Here is a 28,000-nt window from a genome sequence, read left to right on the forward strand (position 1 = left end):
GCATAGTTTTGTGCTCATGTGAAGCCGCTGATATTAAAACGTTCTTTGATGTGGTAATCGGAGAATAGTAATTATCTGTAGCAAGTGTAAACATACTGGACTGATGATACTGTTACAGAAACAATACCCTTGGACATTCAGCGTTTAAACTCAGGATACACATCATACACTGTACAGTATGTAGTTTTGTGTTCTGTGTAAAAGGGGCTTACAAGGCCAAACACACTACAAATACAAAGGCCTCTGACAGAAATAGTGATTTGGCACTTGAAGCGTGATTGGTCTTCCATAACTAGAGATAAATCTTCCATAAAAGGTGGATTACAAAGTGGTTACAACTTGAACATTTCTATCTTACACAGAGCGAATGATGATTGCCTTGTAAATAGCCCTTACCAGCACCCATCTGACACTGACAAACTGCTGTGAAGTTCTCATTGTCCACCTTAAACAGTCACTAAAACAAACATAAAACAGCCCAAGCAAATATTGGTTACTCGCTCCCTGTTCATTAAATTAACATTTAGTGGCAAATGTTGGTTCCCATTTACATTTCAAGAGGACAATCTTAAAAAATAAAAGTTTACTTTATTTTATTGGTTGAGTAAAAATGATTAATCACTTCCTCCTCCAGTGAGGATACGTGTTAATCCAAATATTAATACGTGGTTAAACGTTTTGGCATCGTTTAAAAGCTGGACTGCTGAGCAAAGCCCTTCTCTCTCACTCTCTCACGCATCCAACGACTAAACACTAAGAACAAAGCAAAAGGTCTAATGCTGCAATTTGATGGTCCTTTTATAACTTATTATAGAGAGATTTACCGCTTGTTGAACTCTCTTTTGGTTGAGATCCAAGGTTGCAAAATATTATCAAGCATTTTAAATCTATATTCTTTTAAAACCACACCAAGTACTATTGCTGTGCTCAATGGCACTTTTTTTTTTTCTTTTCTTTTTTTTTTTAAACAGACAAAAGTGAAATTTGAGTGGCTAATACTAAACGGAACTCTGAGCTTTCTAGTACTACTCCTCTGTTTGAGGATCTTCTGAATGTTTGCTCTGCCAAGAAGAAGAAAACAAAAGACAGAAAAACATGTAACCATCAATAAAAAACAAAGTACTCAGTGAGAGTGCATTCACTTTGGATTTGTCGGCTAGGTGGTTAGGTAGTAATAAAAGAAACATCAAGTGTTGTCTAAGAAGTTTAAACGACAAGAACCAAGCAAACACTAAGAGCATTCGAGTATCAGACAAACAAAAGTGAAGACATGCTAAATGTTATAGATTGTAGAACAAGAAAGAAAAACCAACTGGGAAACACATTTGCCTTTGAGACTGGCACAAATTCCTGCTGAATAAATAATACTTTACAATCCAATATACAAACCTACCCGTTCCCCACATATTTAACATACCAACCAAATAAGCAGATACAACTCAACAGCTGGTTGCTCCCACAGTTTCTTAGAGTAGGTGACGTACCTACAAAAAGATACAACGGCAACAAATTGTGCCATTGACCATTAATGAACCCACAAAACATTGAAACTTTTTTTCCAAAAACAGACCAGAGGAATACAGTCAAACAGCTTTGCGAGCCTGGAGTTCATGTAGCCCTTATTTCTTCTGTTTCTTGAAGATCTTGAAGGTGTGTTTCTTGCGGCTGGCAGTGGAATCTGTGTCTTCTCCCGTAGAGCCACTGTCCTCCTCCAGCGGGCTCTTCTTGGAAGACAGCTGTGGGATGCGGCTGTTGCCCTTTGCCCCCACTGCCCCTGGTTGCCCTCCTGTAGGCGACGGCGTGTCAGGTTCGGTGGAGTTGGGGCTGAAGGAGCGGGACGACTCTGACAGACTGTTGATCTCTCCCAGGCTGGGAGACTGCTCTATGCCGTACACCTTCTTCATTAGTATGGGGCTGTCAGGGACAGGCTCTGCAGGACTGACCTCATGAATGCGGTTCCCTCCGTTGGGGGTGTGAGCATGCAGAGAGACCGTGTCATCTCCACGCCCAGATATGCCGTGCATGAGAGAGGTGGGCTTGATTAGGTGGCCTTTGGAGCTGTAGGCAGACAGCCGATCACCAACTTGGGAGAGGGACAGGGAGGAGTCGGAGTCAGAGCGATTTAGGTCTCTGTCGGGGGGGAAAAAACACAAGTTAGAGGGGAAAAAAATAAATAAAAAAAGAGCCAAACAGTTTAAGGTTAAAGCCTTGCATGCTGGGGTTTATCTACACTATGCCTGCAAAGCTATGGATACACGCTGGGCACAGCCTGGACACTGGGACTCCACACTTGTTAGTTGGGCAGACTAAGAACAAGAACACAGAGGTTGAAAAAGAGTAAATGCATAGATTTGGTAATGCCTCATCAGGTGCAATGATGAGAAAGCTAAATAAAAGAAATATCAAACCGGAAGAAAGCATGACAAAATAAAATTAAAAGACTTAAAGAAGGAAAAAAGATGGACAGATGAAGATACCCATTCTATGATGCATTGATTAAAAGATGAAATGACAGCAGGTGGTAAAAAACACACCCACGCACATGCGATGTGTGTGGAGAATTGGAAAGAGACGGGTACCCGAAAATGTCTTTGCACGAGGGGTGTGCTTTGGATACATCTGAGGTGAAGTCAGGAATGGGATCCATGGGCTGAAAAGAAGCATGATATATATGGGAGGAATGAGGAGCTACAATGCCGCCCATGGAGCTGGCTAAGCAGGAGGAAGAGGAGGACTGGGAATGAGGGTTTTGGTTGGAGGTACAGATGATGGAGGGGTGAGACACAGCCGAGGAAAGAGGAGGCAGAGGGAGACAATCGAGCTGGCCAAACGAATGGCTGCGCGACTGTCTGAAAGTAGCCCTAGACCTGGAAGGATATAGAGTTCCCTCTCCCTGCTGCTCCGCCAACAGGCAACTCTCTACCAACCTCTGGGAGCCCATGGCCAGCTGGGGGTCAATGTGGCGTTGGCGCAGGGACATCATACTGGGAGCTGTGGGCATAAAACAGCAGCATTATCAACAACCACTTGTGAAATGGGGAGACTGACTGGAGATTAGTGGAAAGATACTCAGGTGCAGGGATACATTTTTCTCGACGTAAAAGTTGGAAAATGATTACATCTCCAAGATAAACCCCATTCACTGATTTACCATTATGATAAGATCCCAACACCACGGTTTTCTCTCTCCTCCTCAAGGAAAAATATTAAATCAAACAAAAGGAGAACACAGTGATGGTGTTAGCAACTTAGATATATCGTTTAAATGAATAAAAGACAAAAATATTAGCCCATTTATGAGAGGTTATGCCCATTTACAATAAAAAGTATGTGACAAATCACTATGGGAAGAAAGCTGGGGGGTTGGGGACAAGATTTAGAGGAGGGGGTAAATGTGGCAAGCAAGCAACTAAGGCGGGGGCAGATCAACGCAGCATGAGTAGGTTCCCTTTCAGCTGTGTCCATCTGCAGCGTACTGTCCCAATTAAAACAGATTACAGATCTATGGCTTTGAGTCAAGGGAAGGGACAGGGATGTCAAACTGAGGACTGAACTGGGGCATGAATAAATGGCCAACCAGGATATTTCCACATGTGCTGAGAGTCTGAACTGACGGACCACAGGTCGCTGGCTCGCCGTTCCAGCAGTCGGGTGCCATCTATAGTTAGCCAGTGACACAGCAGTGGAAGCCAAATGCCAGAAAGGTGGTGGAGGGAGAGAGGGGGGGTGAGATACGGAGTGCAATTAATGTTGAATAAAAGACTTACTCGCTATTGTGGTCGGAATAGGATTCTGCAGAACAAGTTTCGCCTGCAGTTAGTCAAACCCAAACCTAACGTGTGTCAAGTTTTGCCATAATATTAAGTCAAATATAGAGCACATAACAACATGGCTAGACAGCACTATGATAATAAAGATGAGATAAAGGGGTTTACCCAAAATTATTGCAATGATAATAATAGTTTTTGTTCATAACGATTTTGTAAAAATGATGGGCAGCTTGTGTGTGTTTTTTGGCTAATATTCAACCTAGATAAGAATTTAAATTGGGCAATAACTGCATTTAATATGCTTCCTTTGGTTGCAGCTTTTTGACCCAAATTCGTTTTAAAAAGGTCTTTAGCATATATAAGGACACGACCACTACAAACAGATCAGCACAAAAACTTGCTCTCATGAAGAGGTATATTTTTCTTGACATTTCAATTTCCAGAGGAAAGGCACAGGATTCAGTTCAGTCTTCATTATCTACCGAGTCTTTTATCAGAAATGAGAACAATCAACAAAGGAATTCAACTTGAACTGTGTGAGAAAGAACAAGACAATTATGTGAATTTACATGACACACATTATACAAATGTAAAACAACACTCATTCAAATCATAGACACGTGTGACCCTCACTACCTCCATCACCAGGGAGGCCATATGGACAAATTCAGGTAATTATAACATAAAAGGTCCAAATTCTCATGTGGGCTGATTTTTGGATTTTCCCAGCAGCGCCTTGGAGTGTTTAGGGGTTTGTTTGCTAATCCCCACAGAATGGCCGAGAGACTCGGATGAACTCTTACATTGCAGAGTTCCAGGCACGAAATCCTCATCCAAGTCGTCCATGTCCTCAGACATGATGAAGTGCTGAGGTGTAGCTCTGCCACCCATGAAGCTGGGATCAAGGTTGAGGGATGAGGTGAGAGAAGGAAGGCCTGGGTTATTAACGATGGTAAAACCTGTGAGGATCTCTATCTGCTGCCAACGATGAAGCCTCTCCCGCAGAGCAGCCGTCACCTCACCCAGGCCTTGTCTATGAAAGATGAAGAGAAAGAAGGAGAGGAGAAATAAGTCCAGAGGTGAAGTAACTTAATATCACTTTATCAAGAGACATAATGGGCCCTATTTTAACGATCTACGCGCATGGCATGAAGCGCCTGGCCCAGGTGTGTGTAGGGTGTGTCCAAATCCACTTTTGTACTTAGTGTCTTCATTAATCAGAGGTGTGTTTTGGGCGTAACATGCAATCAACCAATCAGAGAACATCTCCCATTCCCTTTAAAAGCCAGGCGCGTTTGGACCTTGGAGCATTGCTGTTATGATGGAGGATTTGCACCGTAATATTATTATTTGTAATCTTTTGCATGTGTGTGTGCTGCTGTGCGTCCCTGTGTGTGTAACAAGCATAGTGTGTGCACAAGCCTAGGAGCATTTTACTAATGCTCTGTTAAAATAACAATGAAATGCTGCATTATTGACTTTAGACCAGGTTTTAGTTGGTCAATGGTGCCATCACTTCCCACTGCCTCAAGATAGCAATACACCCAGAATGCACCTGAACACACCTCCCTGTAAGATCAGCACGCCATTGGGCGCACAGATGGGCGCAGGTGCATTTGATATTTAAACGACGTGGGCGCTGGACGGGAAACTGACACCTGCGTTGGTCTTAAACTAGCAAAGACACTTGCGTCGGGCTTTGTGCTGTGCCGGGTGCGGGATAGGACCCAATATCTCAAATTAAAAAAATTGCGCTTTTCCATTACATGGTACCTGCTCAACTCGCCTCTACTCGCCTTTTTTGGTTTTCCATTATGAAAAAAAGTACCTGGTAACTGCCAACAGCTACTTTTTTTTTAGTGCCACCTCAGTCGAGGTTCCAAGCGAGCTGAGCCGATACCAAAAGGTGACGTGAAAGCGACAGACGGGGGTGTCCTGAACAAAGCTGCCATTTTTATATAGTTTAGCCAGCTGTGTTTTTTTTTTGCTGCCTCCAGCTTCTTTAGAAATTAAATGTGTCTTCTGGCTGTGGCAACAACACCACACCTTCCACGTTCTGTGTGTGTGTGTCTGTGTGTGTCGCGTTAGGTCACGGCAGTTTACTGCGGCGCCGCTATATAAGATGACCAGCCACGCTGAGGCGGTACTAAAATCTGCAATGGAAAACGGACGCACAGTGTGTCGAGGTGAGGCGAGCAGGTACCATACTGGAAAAATGCCGTAAGTAAGTACATTTCTTTGCTAATCTGATAGACAGAAACATGTTAACACCCACATTGCCTATTTGGGATCCTATACAAAAGAACAAAAAAAGCAATCAGGAGAGCAAGAGCTGATCAAGTGGGCTCAGGTGGACTGAAACGATTCCTTGAGTAACTTGACTACTACAAATTGAGCTTCCTTTCAAATCCCTACAACTGTACAGAACCCAGATGATTATTACTGTCACACAACACGTTCACAGACTGCGCACAGTGAAGAAATAAAGGTGCAGATTGCAAAATGGAAGAGAGAAAATAGCAAGGAGCGAAGAGAAGCGACAGGCCAGAGAAAATATAAAGTGTCCAAAGTTTGGGATCATTTCAAGCGGAAACAAAACAAAAACTCTGTACATTGTGTCTATTGTAAAACAGAACTAGCTTACCACAGTAGCACTACATCAATGCTTCAGCATCTCAGCAGAAAGCATCCAGTCTAACATTACGCAGCCAGTCGACGGAGCGGACCCAACACAATGTAACGTTAACATAAATCAATAGGACTGCTACATGAGATGAGAGCAGGGACACAGAGCTGGTTAGCCCATTGGGTTAGTTGTTCATTTTAAGAGACCAGTCTTAATATGTCTTTTGTATATTTACTAGTATTTATTTTCTGATTCCTCAATTAATTGATGGAATAATCGGTAGAGTACTCGACTACTAAAATAGTCGATTCCTGCAGCCTTATTTAAAATGATGTCCAGAACAAGGAGTCAAATTACACAGAGCAGTAATTTATTCCCCTCCTCTTCATGTAATGTTAATCCTGTCCCAATGGGGCTTACATCACTTGTTATTTTTAAAAATGAAAATGCTGTTAGTTTTCTAAAACTTTATGAGAAGTATTACACAATTAAAATGTCTGACTTACTTTGCTGCCAGTATTTTGTGGTCCACATCATCCAGAGAGGAGCTGTGAGCCACATGGAAAGTCCCAAAGAGAGTGTTCCTCTTTTTCTTTATCTTCTCTGCCTGTGAAAATGAATGACCAAACATACATCTCTGCTGTATTGACATTATCCACACACTATGTTAACAACAGTCCAATAAGTATTCAAAAACATGAATAGCAGTTTCACAAGACCGTAATCAAGATGAGTTAATGAGGCTGCTTTCATTTTTACTGTAAACATTTTTGCATTAAAAACTGTTTTTCAGGTTCAGATATTATTTTCAGGCTAGTCTCAAATATTAAGTCTCTGGTGACTTTGTAAAATGGTTGGAATATAATTCAGGGGTTGTCCCCCAATCACTTCAAAGCAATACAATCAACAGCGTGGCATTTCTTAGGTTTTTAAATGCTTACCCCTTCTTTGGCCACAAGGAGCTGCCGTTCAGCGTTTTGCTTCTTGATGTTGTAGTACTGCATTTCTACCTCATGGGTGAGCTGCAGCCACTTCTGGAGAGACTCTGGCGGTGACCAGCTACTGCGTGACTCCAACTCCTTCTCTGCTTTCTTCAAAGCCATGCGCACCTGCGACAAATGTCAAACAGGAGGTGAATTAACACATGAAATCATCACACCCATTATATTATCTGCAACCAAAATGCAAGATTAGTATGTTGAAGAGTAATTTTATTTTGATATATTTAATTTGTCAGGGACAACACATATAGGCATCGTTACATCTAAAGTGCAACTGATGCAATGCATGTGGGACTTCAAGCCATAAGATAATTTGCAGTCCTTAATGTGCTACTTAAAAAGAAACTAAAACACTTTTACTTATTTGATACTCAACGAAACACCCAATTTGTAGAAAAAAAAATTCTCAATTGTTGTAAGCGGTCACAAAGTTTTATTACTCACACATACAAAAGACTGACATGTCATCTCAATATTATATACTCCAAAACTCAAAATTAAAACCATGTTTATTAGTTAGGGACTGATGGATCCTGAATATATGAGTGGAAGTAAGTGGTGAGTGGCCTTGCCACAGACCACGACATGAAACTCAAAGCATCTTTAAACTACACTCGATCTGATAGCCTTGCATGTTTCCAATTGGTCACCATGTTTCTGAATGGAAAAAGAAAACGGTGATAAAAGTGTCACTGTGATAGTCCTTCAAGCTAATACTCATGTGTTTTACTTACTTGTGTGGGATGCGCTATGCTGTTCCTGCCAAATTCCTAATTCCTAAGACTTCAGTGGTCGATTCACTCTAGAGCCAGTGTGAATCTGATAAAACTAAACAAACTGTGCAGTTGCCACCCTGCCAGTACACACTATTCAATCCGTTTCAGTGCTACTCCTTTATGCTGAACTTTAAACTCCATGTTTAAAATCACATTTATCATTTTGCAATTACCTGATCTAGCTCTTCTTCAGCGTATTTCTGGCGACTCAGTTCATTCTCTGTGCCCTCACGCAGCTCCCTCAGACGCTGGGCCTCCTGCTTGGCTGCATCGATCTCATCCCTCATCTTTTGCTCCAGGTTCACCTTCTCTACTTCTACTGTACGGTGCTCCTCCTGGGCGATCTGCAGCCTAAGAAGGAGAGTAGGAGACAAACAAAGGAACAAAGCGAAAAAAATCGTTTCAATGTTTATCTTAGAAGCAAGACATCAGTGGCTGCTTAATAAGGCCAAACGAAGACACATAAAAGTGGTAGGTGCCAGTTTCAGTGGGCATTTTCTGTGGGCAGGCATGACGTGTAAGCATGTGAGTGCCATTTACTATGTGTGGAATGTAGGAATTGCATCAGCTATGAATCACCAGAAACAATGGCTAATAACATATAGAAAGCAAAGAGCTGTGGTCAGCTGCTAGGCAGCTCACAATAAACTGACATCAGAAAGGCTGGGCGGAGAATGGGAACAGCTGCCACTGTGTAACTTTAGAACAGTAGAGCGTGGTACCCAATGGTCCTGTAGGATCATATGGGTTGGTTTGTATGTGGGATATTCTTAGACTAGCCTCCTAAAAAAAGTCTACTTCTAAAAAGAGGGGTTTGTCACCCATGACATTATTTTTATTCGTATAGTTTATGCAGTTAGTGTAATCTTTAAAAAGACCCATTCCTCAGCATAACTCAACAGGTATGTAGAAAAACAACATGAACCAAGAAATAAACAGTTTAATTTGATCTGTAAACCAAATGTGGGACTAAGCTCTCAATTGATAATACTTAATGAACTTTACTTGAACAGTCCTTTATCAGGCTAAGCAGTTATTGGGACTTGGGAATTCCACTGTTATATATATATAATACTGCGACTTATGACAACAAAATCCTGCTGTGAGTCTCCAGACATAAAAGGGCAGGAAGCAGTACCATACTTAGTCACTAGGGTGAAGCACTCTCCTCCTGTCAGGCTCAACACAACAGCAGAGGGAGCAGTGAAATGAAAGGTGATCCATAGAGCTAGCTATGGAAAATGTGGGTGGTGGGCAGTCCTGCTAATGCTTTCGACCCTGACCTCTGCTATTCTCTAGCTAAGATTTGAGAGCACTGGCAGAGCTACAATATCCAGCGAGAAGACGCTAAATGCTATTTTACCTGACCTGCATTGCAGGGCTCACAGGACGCAGACACAATGTCTCTGCAGACTTTGCAGAAGAAGGTAAATAAAAACCTACGTTTTTTTTTAATACGCTAATATTACTATATGTGTATTTATCTTACTTCCCTAAATACCTCTCCAAAACTTCCCTGAGCTAATAAAATACACTGTGCAAAGAAAAGTAACTTAATAATGGCCATCCAATGCAACATTGTTGTCCTTGTTGCCAGTCCTTTTCCAGGATGTTCATCTGCACACAACAACCCGATCCAAATGCGGGTGAATTAGCACTAGAGCTGACATGTTAAGCAGTCATGCTTAACACCATGTCCCACCAATGAGACAGAGGCTGGGTCAAACAGAGTTGGAAATCCAGCTCCAGTCAAAGCCTCCTCCCACTGTCTCCCAACAGGGCAGCCATGGTTGGGCCAGGCTACTTGATACCACCACAGGATCTGCTCAAAGGTATGGAAAGACAGCAGCTGGCAGCAGGGATCAGGAAGAAAGGCACGGCTACAGACAGAGGACATACCTCTCTCTCTCGGCTCCAAAAACATGTACTGTATGAGATGGTCTCTTCTTGCTAGCCACACTGACCTACAATTATGATATAATATCCCTTCCAACAGGCACAGTGCTCGGCTTTAATGCTTAACACCAACTCTGAAATGTCTGAGGATCTTAGTCGTCTACTTCAGGCAGTGGATACATAGTTTAGCTTGACTGATTTCTGCTTATCATTCTGATTCCGATTTAACAAGATTAATACACAAGCTACTGTAAATCCTCAGTATAATGCATACGTATTTTAAAATGATTATGCTTTATTGGACACAATGTACTTTATGCAAAACAGGCATAAGACAATTGGTTTGTTTGTCCTTACTCTGAGCTCTCATCCACATCAGATTAGATTTAAATGTGGTTGCACAACACTACTGAATTACAGCAGGTAAATGATACTGTAAGGCTCAAGGAATAGCCGTAACTGTGGGATATGGTATATAATGCACTGGTCAAGGTACTGCATGTGAAGCAACCCAGCACTGTCCCAAACAACTAAAAATATACTACAATTAGCTATGGCAAGAGTAGGTACCTGCAGAACATGCTGAATAATGTCTGCCCTTGTGTGCCTTTAAGATTTATTCTGCACAAGAGAATGAAGTATGAGCAATTAGATTAGCAGGAAGGAAATGTCAGAGCCAACTTCCAAGTTGGCAGTGGCATGTGTTTTCACAATGGTCAAAGTATAAAGCTACAGAGGAAACACACAGACTGGACTGGCAGTCTACCAGAGGGACAGAGTTTGACCTCAAAAGGTTTGTCCCCAATGGAGTGGTCAATGGCTCTTTTGGTTGGAATTCAGCAGGCAAGTCCTACAGAAAAATACTTTATACCTCATATACAGGTGCTGGTCATATAATTAGAATATCATGAAAAAGTTGATTTATGTCTGTAATTCCATTCAAAAAGTGAAATTTGTATATTATATTAATTCATCACACACAGAGTGATATATTTTTTAATTGTGATGATTATAACAACTAATGAAAATCCCAAATTCAGTATCTCCGAAAATTAGAATATTACTTAAGACCAATACAAAAAAGGATTTTTAGAAATGTTGGCCAACTGAAAAGTATGAACATGAAAAATGTACAGAACTCAATACTTAGTTGGGGCTCCTTTTGCCTGAATTACTGCAGCAATGCGGCGTGGCATGGAGTCCATCAGTCTGTGGCACTGCTCAGGTGTTATGAGAGCCCAGGTTGCTCTGATGGTGGCCTTCAGCTCTTCTGCATTGTTGGGTCTGGCGCATCGCATCATCCTCTTCACAATACCCCATAGATTTTCTACAGGGTTAAGATCAGGCAAGTTTGCTGGCCGATTAAGAACAGGGATACCATGGTCCTTAAACCAGGTACTGGTAGCTTTGGCACTGTGTGCAGGTGCCAAGTCCTGTTGGAAAATGAAATCTGCATCTCCATAAAGTTGGTCAGCAGCAGGAAGCATGAAGTGCTCTACAACTTCCTGGTAGATGGCTGCATTGACCCTTGACCTCAGAAAACACAGTGGACCAACACCAGCAGATGACATGGCACCCCAAACCATCACTGACTGTGGAAACTTTACACTGGACTTCAAGCAACGTGGATTCTGTGCCTCTCCTCTCTTCCTCCAGACTCTGGGACCTTGATTTCCAAAGGAAATGCTAAATGTACTTTCATCAGAGAACATAACGTTGGTCCACTCAGCAGCAGTCCAGTCCTTTTTGTCTTTAGCCCAGGCAAGACGCTTCTGACGCTGTGTCTTGTTCAAGAGTAGCTTGACACAAGGAATGCGACAGCTGAAACCCATGTCTTGCATACGTCAGTGCGTGGTGGTTCTTGAAGCTCTGACTCCAGCTGCAGTCCACTCTTTGTGAATCTCCCCCACATTTCTGAATGGGTTTTGTTTCACCATCCTCTCCAGGGTGCGGTTATCCCTATTGCTTGTACACTTTTTTCTACCACATCTTTTCCTTCCCTTCACCTCTCTATTAATGTGCTTGGACACAGAGCTCTGTGAACAGCCAGCCTCTTTAGCAATGACCTTTTGTGTCTTGCCTTCCTTGTGCAAGGTGTCAATGGCCGTCTTTTGGACAGCTGTCCAGTCAGCAGTCTTCCCCATGGTTGTGTAGCCTACAGAACTAGACTGAGAGACCATTTAAAGGCCTTTGCAGGTGTTTTGAGTTAATCAGCTGATTAGAGTGTGGTACCAGGTGTCTTCAATATTGAACCTTGTCACAATATTCTAATTTTCTGAGATACTGAATTTGGGTTTTCATTAGTTGTCAGTTCTAATCATCAAAATTAAAAGAAATAAACAGTAATATATGAAATATATCAGTCTGTGTGGAATGAATGTATACATTATACAAGTTTCACTTTTTGAATGGAATTACTGAAATAAATCAACTTATTCATGATATTCTAATTATATGGCCAGCACCTGTACAATATATTATATTAAATATGCTTCCACTGGAGCATGACTGAGATAATACAGTATAAAAGTAAGAGGTGTTACTGTACAAAAAAGCTGAATCCAAGGCTGACACAAACACCAATCTCAGTTAAGTCAGTGAAATGTAACTTCTCTGTACAGTCTATTTGCTTTTCATCAGAGCATACCATGTTTCAACAACCTGTGTTTTCTAAACAGCAAGCTGATACAAAGAGCAACTCATAAGGGCAGTATAATGGCCTGAACATGTTGATGCCTACAACAGCTCATCTCTCCCTGTTTATATTTCCTCAAGCGTCAACACAGGAATGTTATTCAGTTATGTAACAATGCATGTCACTGCTCCCCTCAGGTTAAGGGCTTTCCATTTTGGACACTCACTGTACTTTCCTTTATGATCAACCTTGGGTCAATTTCAACTTTGTACACAATTTCAAAAACTAAATCAGAACATTTTTATGAAATGTCCTTTGGAAAAAACATTGGTCCAAGAAGATAAATCCTTCAGATTTTCAATGACACAATGTGATGCCAGCACATGCTCACACTGACCACCAACTGTCACATTCTACAAATTGATTTAAATAATTTATTTTCTTTTAAACTAACCCTATTCTAGGCAGAGGGCATTTCGCAGAAAAGCTGCCACTTCGCGGCTAAGCTAGGCTAGCGGTGGGTGCGTCAGACAGAGTTACAACACGCACGGAGATGAGAAGGGTATGCCTGGACTAATCTAACTCTGGGGGATACGTTGAATAAGACAAAGTCTCAATAAGTCGGCGTGTTCCTTTAAAATGCAATGCATTGGTGGCGTAGACTTATTCAACTAAAGTGAAGGAAGCTCATTTTTTAACAGTCCCTTTCAAGTTCATTTTAATCAATATATTTATGTATTATGCTAATAAATATGTAGAAGATGCAGATGAAAAACATCAGCAGCAAAACATCAATTGCCATTTCATTGTGACTTTAAACAATTTGACAGCACTATCTGTGCACCAAAAAACAAAACACAGACCTGTATATGAGATGAAACTGTTTGAGTGTCCTTGAAAGGAATAAGAGGAGACAGTGCACGCTTAAAAGCACATTCAGAGCATTCCTTGAAGTATTAACAGGACCAAAATAGTTAGATTTGTGTTTATAACATTCAATCACTCCTCATGACACTGCATTTGGCTCTATTTTGGGTGTTTTATTTTAAAATATCTCATTTCAAAACATTTTATCATTAAGGCAACAAAGGCCTGAAGTCTGTTTGGCCAGAAAACACCAGGTGAAGTATCCCGTGTCAGAACAGAATGTATGCAATCCTGCAACATTCACAAAATAAATTATAGCTGAACTGCAAGGTTGACAGAGGTCATCCATTTTTGGGACAAATCTTTTAAAGACCAAAAGCAAAGCAGTGTAGCGTGTAACGAAACAAGTTTGAAACGTTACTGCTTGTATCTGCAATTCATGCTTTTGCCAACGTCTCAAAGCTTACAGTTTGATCACAGGTGAGGGCTGGAAAGAAAATCTTCTGCGATTTTATGGTCATGCTTTGGAGCCGGCTAAACCCTGATGGTCTCCGCACTCAGCTGAGCGGTGACATACAGCAGCCTTTGTACTTTTGTGTTTGGTTTTTTGCACTCTCAAAAGACTGGGTGGAAATGCAATGCATTTAAATAATTCAAATGTGGAAAACACTGCACTTGGGAATTAGCTTGTGAATGCAATGCTGCAGTGAACTCTTGAGATATAAATGACACGTCCTGATTGGAGAGTTGTATAAAGTTGTCAAACCTGCTTAAAGGAGACCTATTGTACTAGTTTTCAAGTTCATACTTGTATTTTTACTAAAACATGTCCACATGCTTAAACATTTTTTAGTGCTGCTCATTACTGAGGCACAAAGACCTCTGTCTGAGCCCACTGTGTACTCCATTGAAGTCATCCCCGGCTGCATTGGCGCGCGCGTGCGTGTGCGTGCCTTTATGCGTCTGCCTTTATGCCTTTGTATACTCTTTATACTGTGAAAAATCACCCAGAAAGGTTTTTAAATCAACTCCTACATAACCGGACATGTTTCAGCAGGAATGTGATCAGAAATTGGGGAGAAATTAATTGTCAGCCAAGATTACAGGTTTCCATGACGATAGCATGTTGCAACATGAAACGTGTATGCAATAAAAACACCATCGTTGCTGCCTGGAGCAGATGACCATATATAGAAAACCGGCCCTGTATGACATCATTCCATTCAAGAGTAGAAAAAACGATTGAAACCAGAGCGTTCAGAACAATGTGAAATCTGAGGTTTGCCAAGTTAAAAAAAAAAAGCTGTGGAAATTAATACTGTGTTTTATGTGGAGACTCATGGTATTTGTGCACAATATAGTACTTGCAGAGTATAACACAGTTTGTTGTGTGGGTTGAGAGAAAACCCCCTTACTTCTGTTGTAGGTCATGCAGACTCTGTTCAGCTCTCTGCAGGCCCTCCAGGTCTTTCATCATCTTCTTCATGTGGTCCTTAGAGTAGCGATTCTGAATATAGGCAAACCAGCAGCCCCCCATGCCTATGACTATTGACACTACCAGCATGAAGTCCTTCAAGTGGTTATGTCTATTCACTGATAGAAAGAGAAAAATAAATACGTTTTTTAGTAAGGTAAACATTAAAATCATAAGATAAACACAAAAGAGGATGTGCATTTCCTCCAGGAAATATGTATCAGGAGTAAAAGATAAAGCTGCTAACAATAAGCAAGCTTCACAAGGATGTGGTGTATAATAACATAGCCTAGTCATACTGCCAGTGCTGTGGAGTGACGCAAATAGAAGCACAAGTCCAGGTTGTGGTGAGAGAGACCAGGATAAAGTCAGCTAAACACGGCCTATTTCAGTCTGGTAACCAACGCTAATAAACATGCACAGAAAACCAAACGGCAACTATAACATTTTGGTAAACATGAGGAGCTATGAATCCTAATAATAACAGTGTGATTATGCGGTCATGTTGTCATTATAGGGGATTAGTAGATTAAAAATCCAGCAGCTAGAAAGCAGCTGTTTCATTTGTAAGAAGCCTCAGATTAGATTCAGATGAAGTTTTAGGTGAGGAGAATTTTTACAATCTTAAAACCCAGAAAAACACGTCCATTTGTCATTTCATGATGTAATGCAGCAGTTGACTAACAGCCTGAATATCAGCCTAACAAAGCAAAGAATAAGGAAGGTTTTTCTTGCAAAACCTGCAAAGGGGTGTGAGATGTCAAAAGCATGACTTCTACTTCCTGGATTGAGACAGAAAGGAAGTAAAATTAAGGGAAAACACCAAAAACATAATTCTTTCTTTGTATGGTAAAAGGCACATCACGTGTCGTCTCCAGCTTGTTCTAAATGATTTTTCAGGATTGCTGTGTATATTCCTGCAGACTTGCTTATAAAAGGCCAGAACAAACAGGTTTAACAAAGTCAAGAAACTTGGACCAGCTGTGCCCGCTATCGTGTCAAAGTAATAAACCTGAAGTAGAAAACAGAAAATCTACAGGACAGCTGTAAACCACTACTGCTCCCATCTCTTCTTAGGCCGGTATATGCAGATCATTACCTCTTAACCACCAAGAGGAAATCACCTTAAAATGAGGTCACGGCATTTAACTATAATGCATGCGTGCTACATTTTTCATGGGTCTGCATTGTGACTGAGCACAGATGCTAAGAAGGAAATACTGACATTATCTTTGAGATAATCTAAAATATAATTTCCTGATGCTAGACTGTTCTCTTGGTTCCATTTACTGCTCTTACAACACTATCGGTCCTAAACAGGAAACACAGTTTGCCTTCTGACATCATCACCCAAGTAACTGTACATACACTATATTCACTGCCTTTTCAGAAATACCACCATGAGAGCATTGAGTGACATTTAATTAACCACAAAAACTGAAAATGTGTTTGGGTTCATTATTAGTACAAAACTGTCCACGAGATTAGGATCAACCCATTGTGATACGTGTCTTAAAAGGCTGCTACTATATACAGTGAGCCTGACTGACTACTAGCGGGACCCCCTGGCTTTGAGAGGCTGTCAAAGCCAGACAGCGTTGCTAATGTCTTCCTTCGGGTGTGACTCTGACAAAACACATCCACAATGACACATGCCAGACACAGACGACGACACACTAACCCTCTGTGCAATTTTTCTAATGCAAATTAGTTTTTCCTTTGAAGGTTCATTACATTTTCTCTGATGATCGCATATATCTGCCCTCATGAGCACTTCTCTTCCAAATACGCACCCTTCCACTTCTTATTAAATCCATTTAACTATACAGCAAAAAAGGATCAAACCTCAAGGCTGGGGAGGTATCTGCACACCATTATATTTTGTCTACAGATTAATATTTCAATTTTTCACAACACCTAGTCAAGACTTTTTCTGACTAACTCAGTACTGCAAACTGTTAGTATTCAGCTGTCAGAGTGTAACTATGTTTTTAACAACATATTTTTCATGTCACGCTGGGAAAATGGTATCCCAGTGTCAACAAAGATTGCGTAAAAAAATATAAAGTACTGGCTAGAGGTATGACAGCTGAGACACACCCCATCCACTGAGATGTTACACAATCTTAAAAGAGAAAAAATGAAAAGAAAGAAATGAAAACCTGAAGGACTACAATCTGTAGTTACAGATGTGGTGCAGTGATGCTGGAGATGAGACCGAGAGAATGAGTTTTTGCGTTTATGTTTATTTGTCTCAGTACGCAGAGGGGAGTGTCTGGAATACAGAGCAGTGTGATCTAACCCTCAGCTCACTTCCACAGTTTCTGGAACCGATACAGGTGGTAGCAGGATTTCCCCTAGATATCAAACGTGGGCTTACTAAAGTGAGTAAATGAGTAGATTGGTGAGTTAATGAGTAAGTGACTAAATAAATAAATGAAGCAAACATGACCACAACATATCCCAGAGACAAGGTGCTGATGAAAAAAGACAGTAGCAGGTAACAGTGGTCAGGATGTGTGTAATGGTGGTAGGCAGTTAACTGAAACTCAAAACGTCCTACAGATGTTTCAAAGGAACAGTCTTCCAATTCAAGATAATCAATTTGGGATTTTCTGTGAGGGAGTGAAGTGTTGACTTGGTCATTTGGAAGGTTTTGTATGGCTCGCTGATGACCAGTTGTATGCAAAAGAACCCGTTCCAACATATTTACAGAGTGAGCAATGCTTTCGGAAAAACAACAAAATATTGTGGGTGCACGTAACTGTCAACGATGCAAAAATCCTCCAACCTTGTTTTGATTAACCGAGTTTTTTTTATAATCTAGATCAGTATCTCAATGAAAAAAATAGCAATGAGAGAAAACTAGAGTATGTGACAGATTTTGTTTTTGATATCCTGCCTATTAAACAGAAAATAAAAAATGGGACTGAAACACCTTCTCATCTCTAGTCAAGTATCTGGAACAAATCTACTGATGTAGGAATAAGAATACAAATCTGAGCTGCAACAGGAATTAAAAAATAATAATAAAGTCACATACTTAGGGGCGCTCCAAACAGTACAGTGTCCAAAGATTTGAGTTGCAACTTTTGCACATGGCTGCGATCCAGAATCTTCAGAATAGAGAGTGTCAGAGTGGTGTTCTTCACAGCGAGCCTGAGAGAGAACAGACACACGGTCATTTTACAGGAACAAGGAAGGAAGAGCAACGGGTGTAATCCATTCTGAGCCATGTGTAATACGAGCCCTTAACAGATCTTATGAGTCCAATCCAGATTTAAAACATGAATGGTCATTAGATACACTAATTGTGGTGCATTACAATAAATGTAGGAAAGCTGACACTGACTGATCAAAGTAAGGAATGTAATGACTTATAAAGAGAGTAATGTAAATGGGTTTTAATTGCTGGCACTGAAGAAGTTGCAAGTCAATTAAATGTGTTGGCATCATTCCCAAATTGTGCATAATTGTTGTCACAAGTACACTTTGCAGCTTGAGTCTTATCACTTTCATTCAAGTATTCCATTTTCATTTCACAAAAAGGCTTGCCAGTCTTATATAAACCACAACTTATTTGTGACACATTCTTTATTTGGAGAAGTTAGAAAAGTCCTGATATCTCTTACCTTGGCATGACACTTCCATTAAAATTCTTCTTGCGAAAGGCCTCCACATATTGTGGCAGTTCCACATAGGTGATGAGCCATTCCACCACCTCATCCACAGTCCAATTATACACTGAGGGGAAAAAATAAAACACATTTAAACATATAGTTACAGTGCTCATCGATTCTCATTCATTGAATACCTGCAGAATTCAGTATTAAGAAGGCTACGTGGCTACAATAGGTCTCCATCACTGATGGTGCAGTCAGAAAGTATTAGTAATACGTTTTTCATTATTGCTCGCTTCCAAAAAATTCCTTTTGAAAGGGCTATGTGGTTAAACCGCTGCCTTTTATGTATAACAATGTTTGAGGGTGTTCACATCTATGTTCACTGAACAATGTCTGCTTTTTGGGGCTGCACAATTAACCGCAATTTTATCGAAATCGCAATATGGCCTAGTGCAATATCCTAATGGCAGGGGGGGGCGAAATATTTGTTAACGGCAAACCATTCTGAATTAAGTATTGTGGTGGTGCAGAGACGTCCCATCCTACAAATCGTATCCTACAGACTAAAGGCAAAAATCTTTGTTTGGTACAGATCCTCGCATAAATCAAACATCATTTTATTTTATTTTTTTTTTTCCAGTGAAAATGAGAATAATGATACAAAAATGATCATTCCCTCCAATATCGTGAATCATATCGCATTAGGAATATCAGTCAAAATAATCTCAATTAGATATTTTCCTCATATCGTGCAGCCCTAGTGGTTTTTACAGTGATCCTTAACAATCGGAAAAATCAGTTAAGACATTTTTTGGGGGGCCAAGAGGTTAGTCAGCTGACCTCAGTCCAACTGATGATGTGTTTCACTTGTTTAAGAACAGACTGAAAGGCAAAAAAACCAACAGGAATTCAATATGGCTGCAGTACAGGCCAAGCACATCATCACCAGGGATAATCATGTGTCATGTGTCTGCTGAAGTTTATGGGTTGTAGACTTTAAGCAATCAGTGATGACAAATCTTTAAACAAATATTAAATATAACTGTGGCAAAGGTTGTGTTAACTTGTTCAAATTCTGTCTGTCCTTGATGTGTTTACAACCTTCAAATTAAAGTGGAAAGTCAGCATTAACCTAATCGATATCATTTGATTTGTAACCTACGTACAGAGCCAAAACAACACAATGCGTTACTATCGTTAACACTTTTAACTGCACTATACAGTTTGACACATGAGATATTATATGTGCAGCCGTATCCTGAATGATGTTTGAGGTATCCTATAGCAAAGCATACATTGGATTGCCCACACTAATAATTGGAAAATACAGTCCCCAGCTCCTGGCAGAGAGTCAGTGTGGGACGGCTGTGTTAATGTGTTGTTCTATTAAACAAAAACCCAGTTTCCTGGCTTAAACCTCCAGACTCAAGAAACGGCAATGCGGTATAAGTCAGTAATGTGAACAAAAAAGGTTTTCTCCTCCTAGTGCTGACTCTCCACTTTTCCCACAAAGGGTGTGAAAAGACATGGGTGCCAGATACAGCACATGAAAAGTGCTTCCAAAAAGTACACGATAGCCTAGCCAAACAGATAGGCAGAAGGAGGTGAGAGTGTGGATGTGAATTTTGTGCTGACAGAGTCAATGATGTCCACTCTGCCACTGGCTGGAGCTGATAAGTAGACTGCACTTTGCTTGACATGCTATCTGATCAACTGCCATGCTCATTTGTTCATCGAGTGAGAAGGTCAAGGAGGGGCAATGTGTAACCCACACTTTCATTCACAAGGAAATATATAATAACTGGCTATTTAAAATACTGCTGTGTCATAGTAGCAAACAATGTTCATGGTCTACAACTCAAACAAACAAAAACAAAAAGATTTGAAAGAAAGCCCAGGCCCTCAGGGGGAAAATGCTTTAAAGCAGTACCTTCAGAGCTCTTCCATGCTTTCCACAAGTCCTCCACACTGATGAACTGGTCATCACCGTGGAAAGTGTTATGCTTGGCCTTGGGGTCGTGGTAGTTTAGATCTTCTCTCAGGAACTGCAGGATGACAAGGAGGATTGTAGTGGTTACAAATAATCCAATTTACACAAGTTTTGAATGAAAAAGTAGGTATAACACTTAACAGGCCTCAACTCAAATTGCTGTACACATTGTTTTTTTGAATGTACCACTTAGTGACATGGTTTGGGTTTTCCTTTTGACAACTTCAGGAAATAATGGCCACAGACCATACTTCTGAGTGGGGGTTTGGTTGAAAATGTTTTATGAATAGCTGGAGGACGAATGCTACATTTTCAAATAGTGTTGGAAATTTGCTGTTGAGGGGTTTGGATGGCACTGTGACCTGATTCACTACTGTGGTATTTATGAAAAGAAAAGAAAATGCAATTCTTGTGGCTTATGCATGTGTTTGATTTACTCACTGTGAATGGAAGATGAAACATTATAAATATCTCAACCATACATGACCTGAGAAAATTACTATGATGTTCCACTGGAACAGCTCAGAACTTCCTCCCTTACTGGTATTAAGGTTATTCTACAACACAAGAGTATTGATATATACCTACAAACCAGACAGTAATTTTATTAAAAACCAACAGAGCTGAGAAAATCAAATGGGATAGGGTTTGTGACACAAAGTGTAACACGTTTTTTTTCATAAGGGACCTTTTTACCACAGAAAAGTTCACTGCCTTTGTGATTCTCAGACCAGCCACTTGTGGGTAACAATTTTCAACGGCTGAAATGACGGACACTGATGATGGCAGATTTCAGGGGCTATAGACAATTAATTAGCTGTCATGAGAATATAACATTTGACCACCCAAAGATTTATTTCCTCAAATATAATAATATAACTTCCTTAAGTGTTGAGAGCAATAGAAACAATATACACGTCTCTTGATTACTTTTTGGCATCTCTGGCTTGAAAATGAGAATCCTGCATGTTGTACAAATGACACCATTGCACAGAGTAAATGGCACCCAAACCCAAATTTAGTCACTTGAGTTCCATTTTCGCCCCCCATTGGTGCTGTAGTGGTCACCTACTAGCTAATGGAACCGCACTCCTCGTTGCCCACTTATTTTGTAGGCTAACTTAGTCACATACATAACATCTTGCACTCCCACAAAAGCCAACTCATGCAACAATGGGTGGAAGACAGTCATGATGCATTTCTTTCTTGATAGATTTTTGTGAGAGGATTTTTACTACAGGGTAGAGAGATGGTCTGTACTGCAGGTGAAATATCACACTCCTAAAAATATATTCCATTGGAAAATTAGCAGGACCTGTTATAATGTGGCCACAGCCCAAAGCTTATTCTTAAAAGCCAGGTGCAGACTGTGATCTTGGTCATAAAGAAATCAGCTATCCTCTTTATTTAATCACTGTATGGTAACAGGAAGTCAGACTACTGTCTTGAAGTGCCCTTATTCGTTTTGAGCTTTCCAATTCTCGACTCAAAGCCACTACAGATGCTACAGCATGCTCACTGTACTGAACTTTTTCTGATTCTTTGCCTTTGGGGTATTTGCATGCCAAGTGCCACTTCTAAAAGCAAAGAAGGCTTATGTCTGGCCTTAACCAGATGCAACAGGCTGAACCAAACCGAAATGAGGCTCCTCAAGACCACATGTAGTTTAGACTACAGCTCAGGATGTAAGCTAAATGGATGACAGGCAGTGTCTTTAAGGCACCAGTGATGCCTGAAAAGCAACAGACTCGACTTCTGATGAGCATTATACAGCTCTGAATGGACATAAGCTGTAACTGTTTATTCTGTGCTTTCATTATGCTTGACTGTATTGGAAAAAAAAGCAGCAAACACTATTTTTTAATGGAATTAAAAATTACAAACATAGGCACAAACAAGGCTTAATGTAAAGGTATACTAATGTTCTGTGTTTGTACAAATGTGGCAACATCAATGACTACAACATGCATGCCACTTTTGCCACATGAATTTGGTTAATTATTGACCAAAACTTCCGGAAAAGGGACACTGGAGCACTTACAGGACAAATCCTCCAGTTACTCAGAGTAAGTTAAGGACATTACAGGGCAGTGAGTAACTGATTAATCTATCTTAGCAGCAAATCTTGTGACGAGTCAGATGACAAAAGGATTACAATGAAGAGGCTCACAGGTAAGCCTCTTCAGACTGAATGAAGACCACCTCTGTGACTGTACAAACCAGAACACCCCCTACAACAGAGCTACATCAGCTCCTGTTGATGATGACTTTTTAGGCTGATACTTACACCGTCTGTCTCTGCCACGTCTACATTGCCGTTTGCGTCATCGTCCATCTGCTTGTGGATACTCCGGATAGCCTCATAGCTGAGAATTCCATTCTCATCCTTGCATAGCGGCTCATCGATGCGACACAAATCTGGTGGAGAAACCGAGTGTTAACAGGCAACTTTGAACCTCATTGATCACCCACAGATTTGTCAAGTTATATTCACATTACTACTACTACTACAACAAAGATGACTATCATATGCCAGGTTGAGAACGTTCTGAAACAAAATGCTGTTTCAGAACGTTTTGGTTTAATTTTTGTTATCCTGAAATGCTCCAAGGACTTCAACACTTTTTGTTGTTTATTTCTGTATCATACTTCTGGTGTCTCCAAACCACCAAAAGTTATCAAAACTGCACGTGTCTTAGAAGCATGCAGTAGCCTACTGTACCCACAGTTTAACTAAATACTATCCAATAGATGTTTAAAAGAAATCCTAGTAATGGTCCTTCAATTCAATTTCTTTTATAGTGTCATATCATAATGGAAGTTATTAGGGGTGCACGCTTCAGAAAATGTAAACGGATTCACAGTATGTAAATGTAGTTACTTTTCCCATGGGATTGCTATCTATCTATTTTTGGAATTCTATGAATTGATTTTGAATCGCGATACGAATGTGAATCGATTTTTTTTTGCACACCCATAGAAGTTATCTCAGGACACTTTAAAGATAGAGTAGCCTAGTTCTAGACCACACTCTTTAATTTACAGAGACGCAACAATTCCCTCCCAATTTCTTCCGGTTGCTTTGTGATATTACAGAAAACTATAGTCCACTGAAGTTCATATTTTAGATTTCAGCACCAAATGTGCAATTTTGGCAATGCCAGGAATATCTTAAGTGTTCATTTAAAATAGAAACAACCAGGTCTATAAAAGATAATTACAATTTTTAATTTGAAGCACTGAAGTGATAATTTACTAAAATACTGATTTTTAGCTCAAAGCCACAATAGCTCTCTTAATTTCAACTAATCCTGTTATGGCCACAAACATGACTTAACCTTTTGTGCTTTTTTCAGTCCTGTGTTGGATTTCCCTCACTCACCCTTTCCCTCTTGCTAATATAACTGAACTGCAAAATTCCTTGACTGAAGACAAAGCCTTGTTCATGTGAAGCCTTTCACTCAATGTGGGGACGTTACCAAAAAGCCATGAAAAACACGCCATGTCCCAAGGTAAATCGGCTTTTAATAATAAGGGGCTTTCAACTCTTTTTTTTTTTTTAAATCATCAATTTCACAGTTATTGTCAGGAAAACTTGGTTTGTTGGTTGCATTCAACTGTTTTTAACATTTTGACAGTCAGCCCTCTGCAACTTGTAAACATTTCAGTGTGTAGGGCAGGGCTCCACAATTAATTGTAGATAATTCAGAAATGTATGCTTCCATGATTATCATGTAATTTAGCTGCAAGTTATCTAGTGAAGCCTGTCGCCCTCTGTGTTCCCCCTCCTTCCTGAGGGATTAGAGATCCTCTGCTATAGATTAAAGATAATACCACCACTCCCACTGAAAGGAAACCTTGTTTGGCTTGTACTGCAGACACTTGGGAGTTGAGTGAAAGGACATAGGCTACCTGTCATAACAGTAAGTTTAAATGTGAATATCAATTTAAATCAGAGGACACTCACACACTGTGACTTTGTGATTTCCAATCTCAGAGGCCTTCTCCTTTTTTAATTAATTTACCGGTATTTAAGAAGCATATGAGCTGAGCCAGCGACAGAGAGAACGCTTCAGTAGAAGCTGGTGTGATCCTGTGAGGAGCCAGAATCGAGCCAGAGAACCAAACCAGTGTGTCGAGTGTGGAAGCTGAGTGTGTGTTGCTTCAGGCGTGTGCTGAAGCCAGTGTTAATTGAGATTGTTTATTTAAAACTTCGCTCTTTAGGTTTGCCTTTTGTGATTTATCCGTCTTCCTTTTGTGAAGACCATTTTCAGTTTGTTGGTTTACCAATAAATTACTTGATTCATCTTGGACCGTTTTCACCTTTCCCTTGGTTTTCCCACAGGTTTAGTTCATTGTTAGGGTCCTCTGCCCCTAGACACGATAGGGACATAACAGTCATATAATAGTGTATAATCAACTGCATGCATTTGGTTTGCACTGAGCTGGCAGTTACAGCTTAATGCACCCTTCTATGGAACAACTTATCACACCAATCCAATCCGCGTTTTCTTTATTCCCAGAAACATGTGTTATGACAGGTTGGCTCAGTGGTTAGAGAGACGAAACAGAAAATAAACTTTGTCACAGATTAACCCCTGCAACAGTCACTGCATGTGTCTATGAACGGTTTGTAGTTGGCAAATTGTGCCTTATATTTCTCCACATGAACTAGGAAGGGCTAATGCACAACGTGAACTTCCGTGTAGAGAAGTTAATTTTTGAGCCCAAGTATGCAAGCATTCAGCTTCAGAGAACCTGCAGAACTACATACCAAAAATGCAATTACTCTCACTCATTCACACTCGCCATGTTAAACTAAGAGTGACAGTTACCCTAGTGAAAAACAACCACCTGCAACACTCTCATACACCCAACTTGGCCCTCTTTCTCATTTGGCTTGCAAACCTCCAGGGACACAAGATAAGAGATTTACATACAAGTCAGCCTGCCTTTTTAAAGAGCTCAAGTTACATGAGTGATTCTGTGTGGCTGTGTGTAGGTGAAGAACACACCCCATAACTTTGCTACTTCATAACTGCAGCAGTTACGATGTCCTATCGCCATTCAGTATACCTCATCAAGCTTAGACAATCACTGTCAAGAATAAAGTCCTTCCCACACTGTGGCCTCCTGAGACATGTGACACACATTAGGAAAAATGTGCTTACACACTGAACTATGTGGTGGGTAAAACGTTCCTGGTTAACCAGCACATTGTTCACAAGTACTAATAAAAGATCACAACATGCACGTTTGTAGTGTTGGGTTTTTTGCCGAAATTGTTGCTAAAAGAGATAAGTCAAGATAAATATTTCAAAACATATATCTGAACAGTTGCGCCTTTTGTAAACAGTTAGAATTCTTGCACTAGCACACTTTAAAAAAACCTGAGTCAGTTACATACTGGCTCATTTTATAGTCTCAAACTGCAGCTGCTGTTATTCATGTGAAATCACTTTATGGATTGAGGCAACAGATTATCACAGTGATAGAGGGTTAGGTTAAAAATACTCATCTAACAAGATGAGTATTTTTACAGAAGGAGCTTGTTAAATTCACTCAACATGTTTGAGCTTTAAATGAAATCATCCATTAAAAACGGAAAAGATATGTGGTATAATGTAATGCAGTAAGTCAGTGCAGGAGTACACTGTACTGAGAGGCCCACATCGCCTTTAACATGCATGCAAGTCTACACATTAGGTTTCGTAGTTGATAATTTAGGTGACATACATGATAGAAGTGTGAATCCTAGATATGAGTGTCTACATAAGGTCAATATGGAGTCCTTTGTAGTAGCCTATTGTGCAATCAATCATTTAATGATTGCATAGACTTGTGTCAGCTAGGCCAATCTTTATATACCAATTTAAACAATGAAAGTGTCACAAAGAAAAACAATTCATGTTGGTTAAATATTCACAATGTATTGATTCTAATTTATTGGAAATAATTTAACATCTGGATTATTACTACCTGATTCAGAAGGGACTTAACCCCATACTCATGTAATCCACTAACCATTACATGCATTGCCTCCTGTTTGTCTAGGTGGCTTGATCTGAGTTGGAGGCAGGACTTAACAGAGAATGCCAGCTGGACTATTCTCAGCATGGCTACATTTAGTGCCTGCACAATCACAAAGATGTGGCACAAACAGTAATACTCCAACTGCCAATCTATAGTATTGTCATCTTAGCTTTAAACAGATGGATACAAAAATATATACTTTTAAAATGCTACAGCACCATGATTGAGTACTCACCTGACACCCCATTCTCAACAATCTGACTGTCCGGTGTAGGTGAACTTGGTTTTTCAGTCCAACTTTCTCCAACGAGACACAAGCAAAATATCCACAAGGTCACCAATTTGTTGAACTCCATGACTGGTGTGCGCTGGGGGGGGGGAAAGACAGTCCCATTGACAATTCTGATAACTCTAGCAAAACGAATTTGCAGTGGTTCTGTCTAGCATGCTAAGTTAATCAATTATAAACAATGTAGCTACTTTGTCTCTTAGAACATATGGCCATACACCTTAGAAAGGAGAGGAAACTGCATCAATCAGCTTGGAGCACACCAAAAAAAAAATAAGGTCAGTTACATAAAGATCCCCTGCAGCAACTGCAGACACATGCTATCACTTCTCAAGTATACATCTTCTTCCTGAATGAATGAATGAATGTAACGTTACACAGTCGCTTGTTATATCTGGCTTTTGTCAGACATTAGCTAAGCTCTTATTTTGTCCGTTTAGCTGTGATTGACGGCATGTTTACAAGCACATGTCACTTCAGGGAGAAAAATAATAAGACTAGGAAAAGTAACAACAGCCTGTTCCGTGTGCGTAGTGGGTATCGGACAAGCCCCGACTAGCTAGCATCTCGGCTAACTAGGAAATAAAGTAAAATATCCAACAAATGGGGCGTAACGTTACTGAGGAGCCTTCACACTGATAACGCTTCCGTGTTTTTTCAGTTTACGTCGGTGTCGACTTAACGTTACTACATTCTCCACAGACAAACGTTAGCCACCGCTGACGTTTAGCTAACAACAAGACAACGCAAGACAAGGGACGTTAATAAAGAGGAACTGTAGTTTTAGCTAGGCTAGATGATACTGTTACTATTGGAACACCGTAATGATGAATAACAAAATAACAAAGTTACCTGTCATGTATCAGAGCCAGCAGATCTGTAGTTTCACATCAGTGTTAACATTGCAGCAGAGTTGAAACACAGCGAACTCTACCTCCTGTTAAGAAAGGTCTCGGTCTTTCCCCCGACCGAGACTGGACCGAAAAAGCCGCAGAATGTTGAAAGACCAGTTGGCTTGTC

At 40.4% G+C, this 28,000-nt stretch overlaps 1 protein-coding gene across 4 annotated transcripts; it reads right to left on the reverse strand.

The window, feature by feature from the left end:
- Positions 1 to 574: 574 nt before the first annotated feature.
- Positions 575 to 28,000, reverse strand: stim1a (stromal interaction molecule 1a). Of its 4 annotated transcripts, XM_078245622.1 has the most exons (14): positions 27,201 to 27,533; positions 26,927 to 27,059; positions 22,946 to 23,076; positions 20,599 to 20,713; positions 18,678 to 18,789; positions 18,089 to 18,204; positions 14,987 to 15,164; positions 8,347 to 8,524; positions 7,338 to 7,505; positions 6,903 to 7,003; positions 4,574 to 4,803; positions 3,578 to 3,658; positions 2,580 to 2,991; positions 575 to 2,130 (listed from the first exon to the last, which is right to left on the reverse strand). In XM_078245622.1, the coding sequence occupies exons 1-14, from the start codon at positions 27,222 to 27,224 to the stop codon at positions 1,620 to 1,622; spliced, it is 2,490 nt and encodes an 829-aa protein (XP_078101748.1). In that variant the 5' UTR covers positions 27,225 to 27,533; the 3' UTR covers positions 575 to 1,619. The 4 variants fall into 4 exon arrangements, with proteins under 4 accessions (XP_078101748.1, XP_078101745.1, XP_078101744.1 ...); XM_078245619.1 differs by lacking the exons at positions 3,578 to 3,658; positions 27,201 to 27,533 and adding an exon at positions 27,833 to 28,000; XM_078245618.1 differs by lacking the exon at positions 3,578 to 3,658 and having other exon boundaries at positions 27,201 to 27,532.

The sequence above is a fragment of the Sander vitreus genome, chromosome 3 (genome assembly GCF_031162955.1).
Source record: "Sander vitreus isolate 19-12246 chromosome 3, sanVit1, whole genome shotgun sequence".
In the NCBI taxonomy this organism is placed as follows: domain Eukaryota; kingdom Metazoa; phylum Chordata; class Actinopteri; order Perciformes; family Percidae; genus Sander; species Sander vitreus.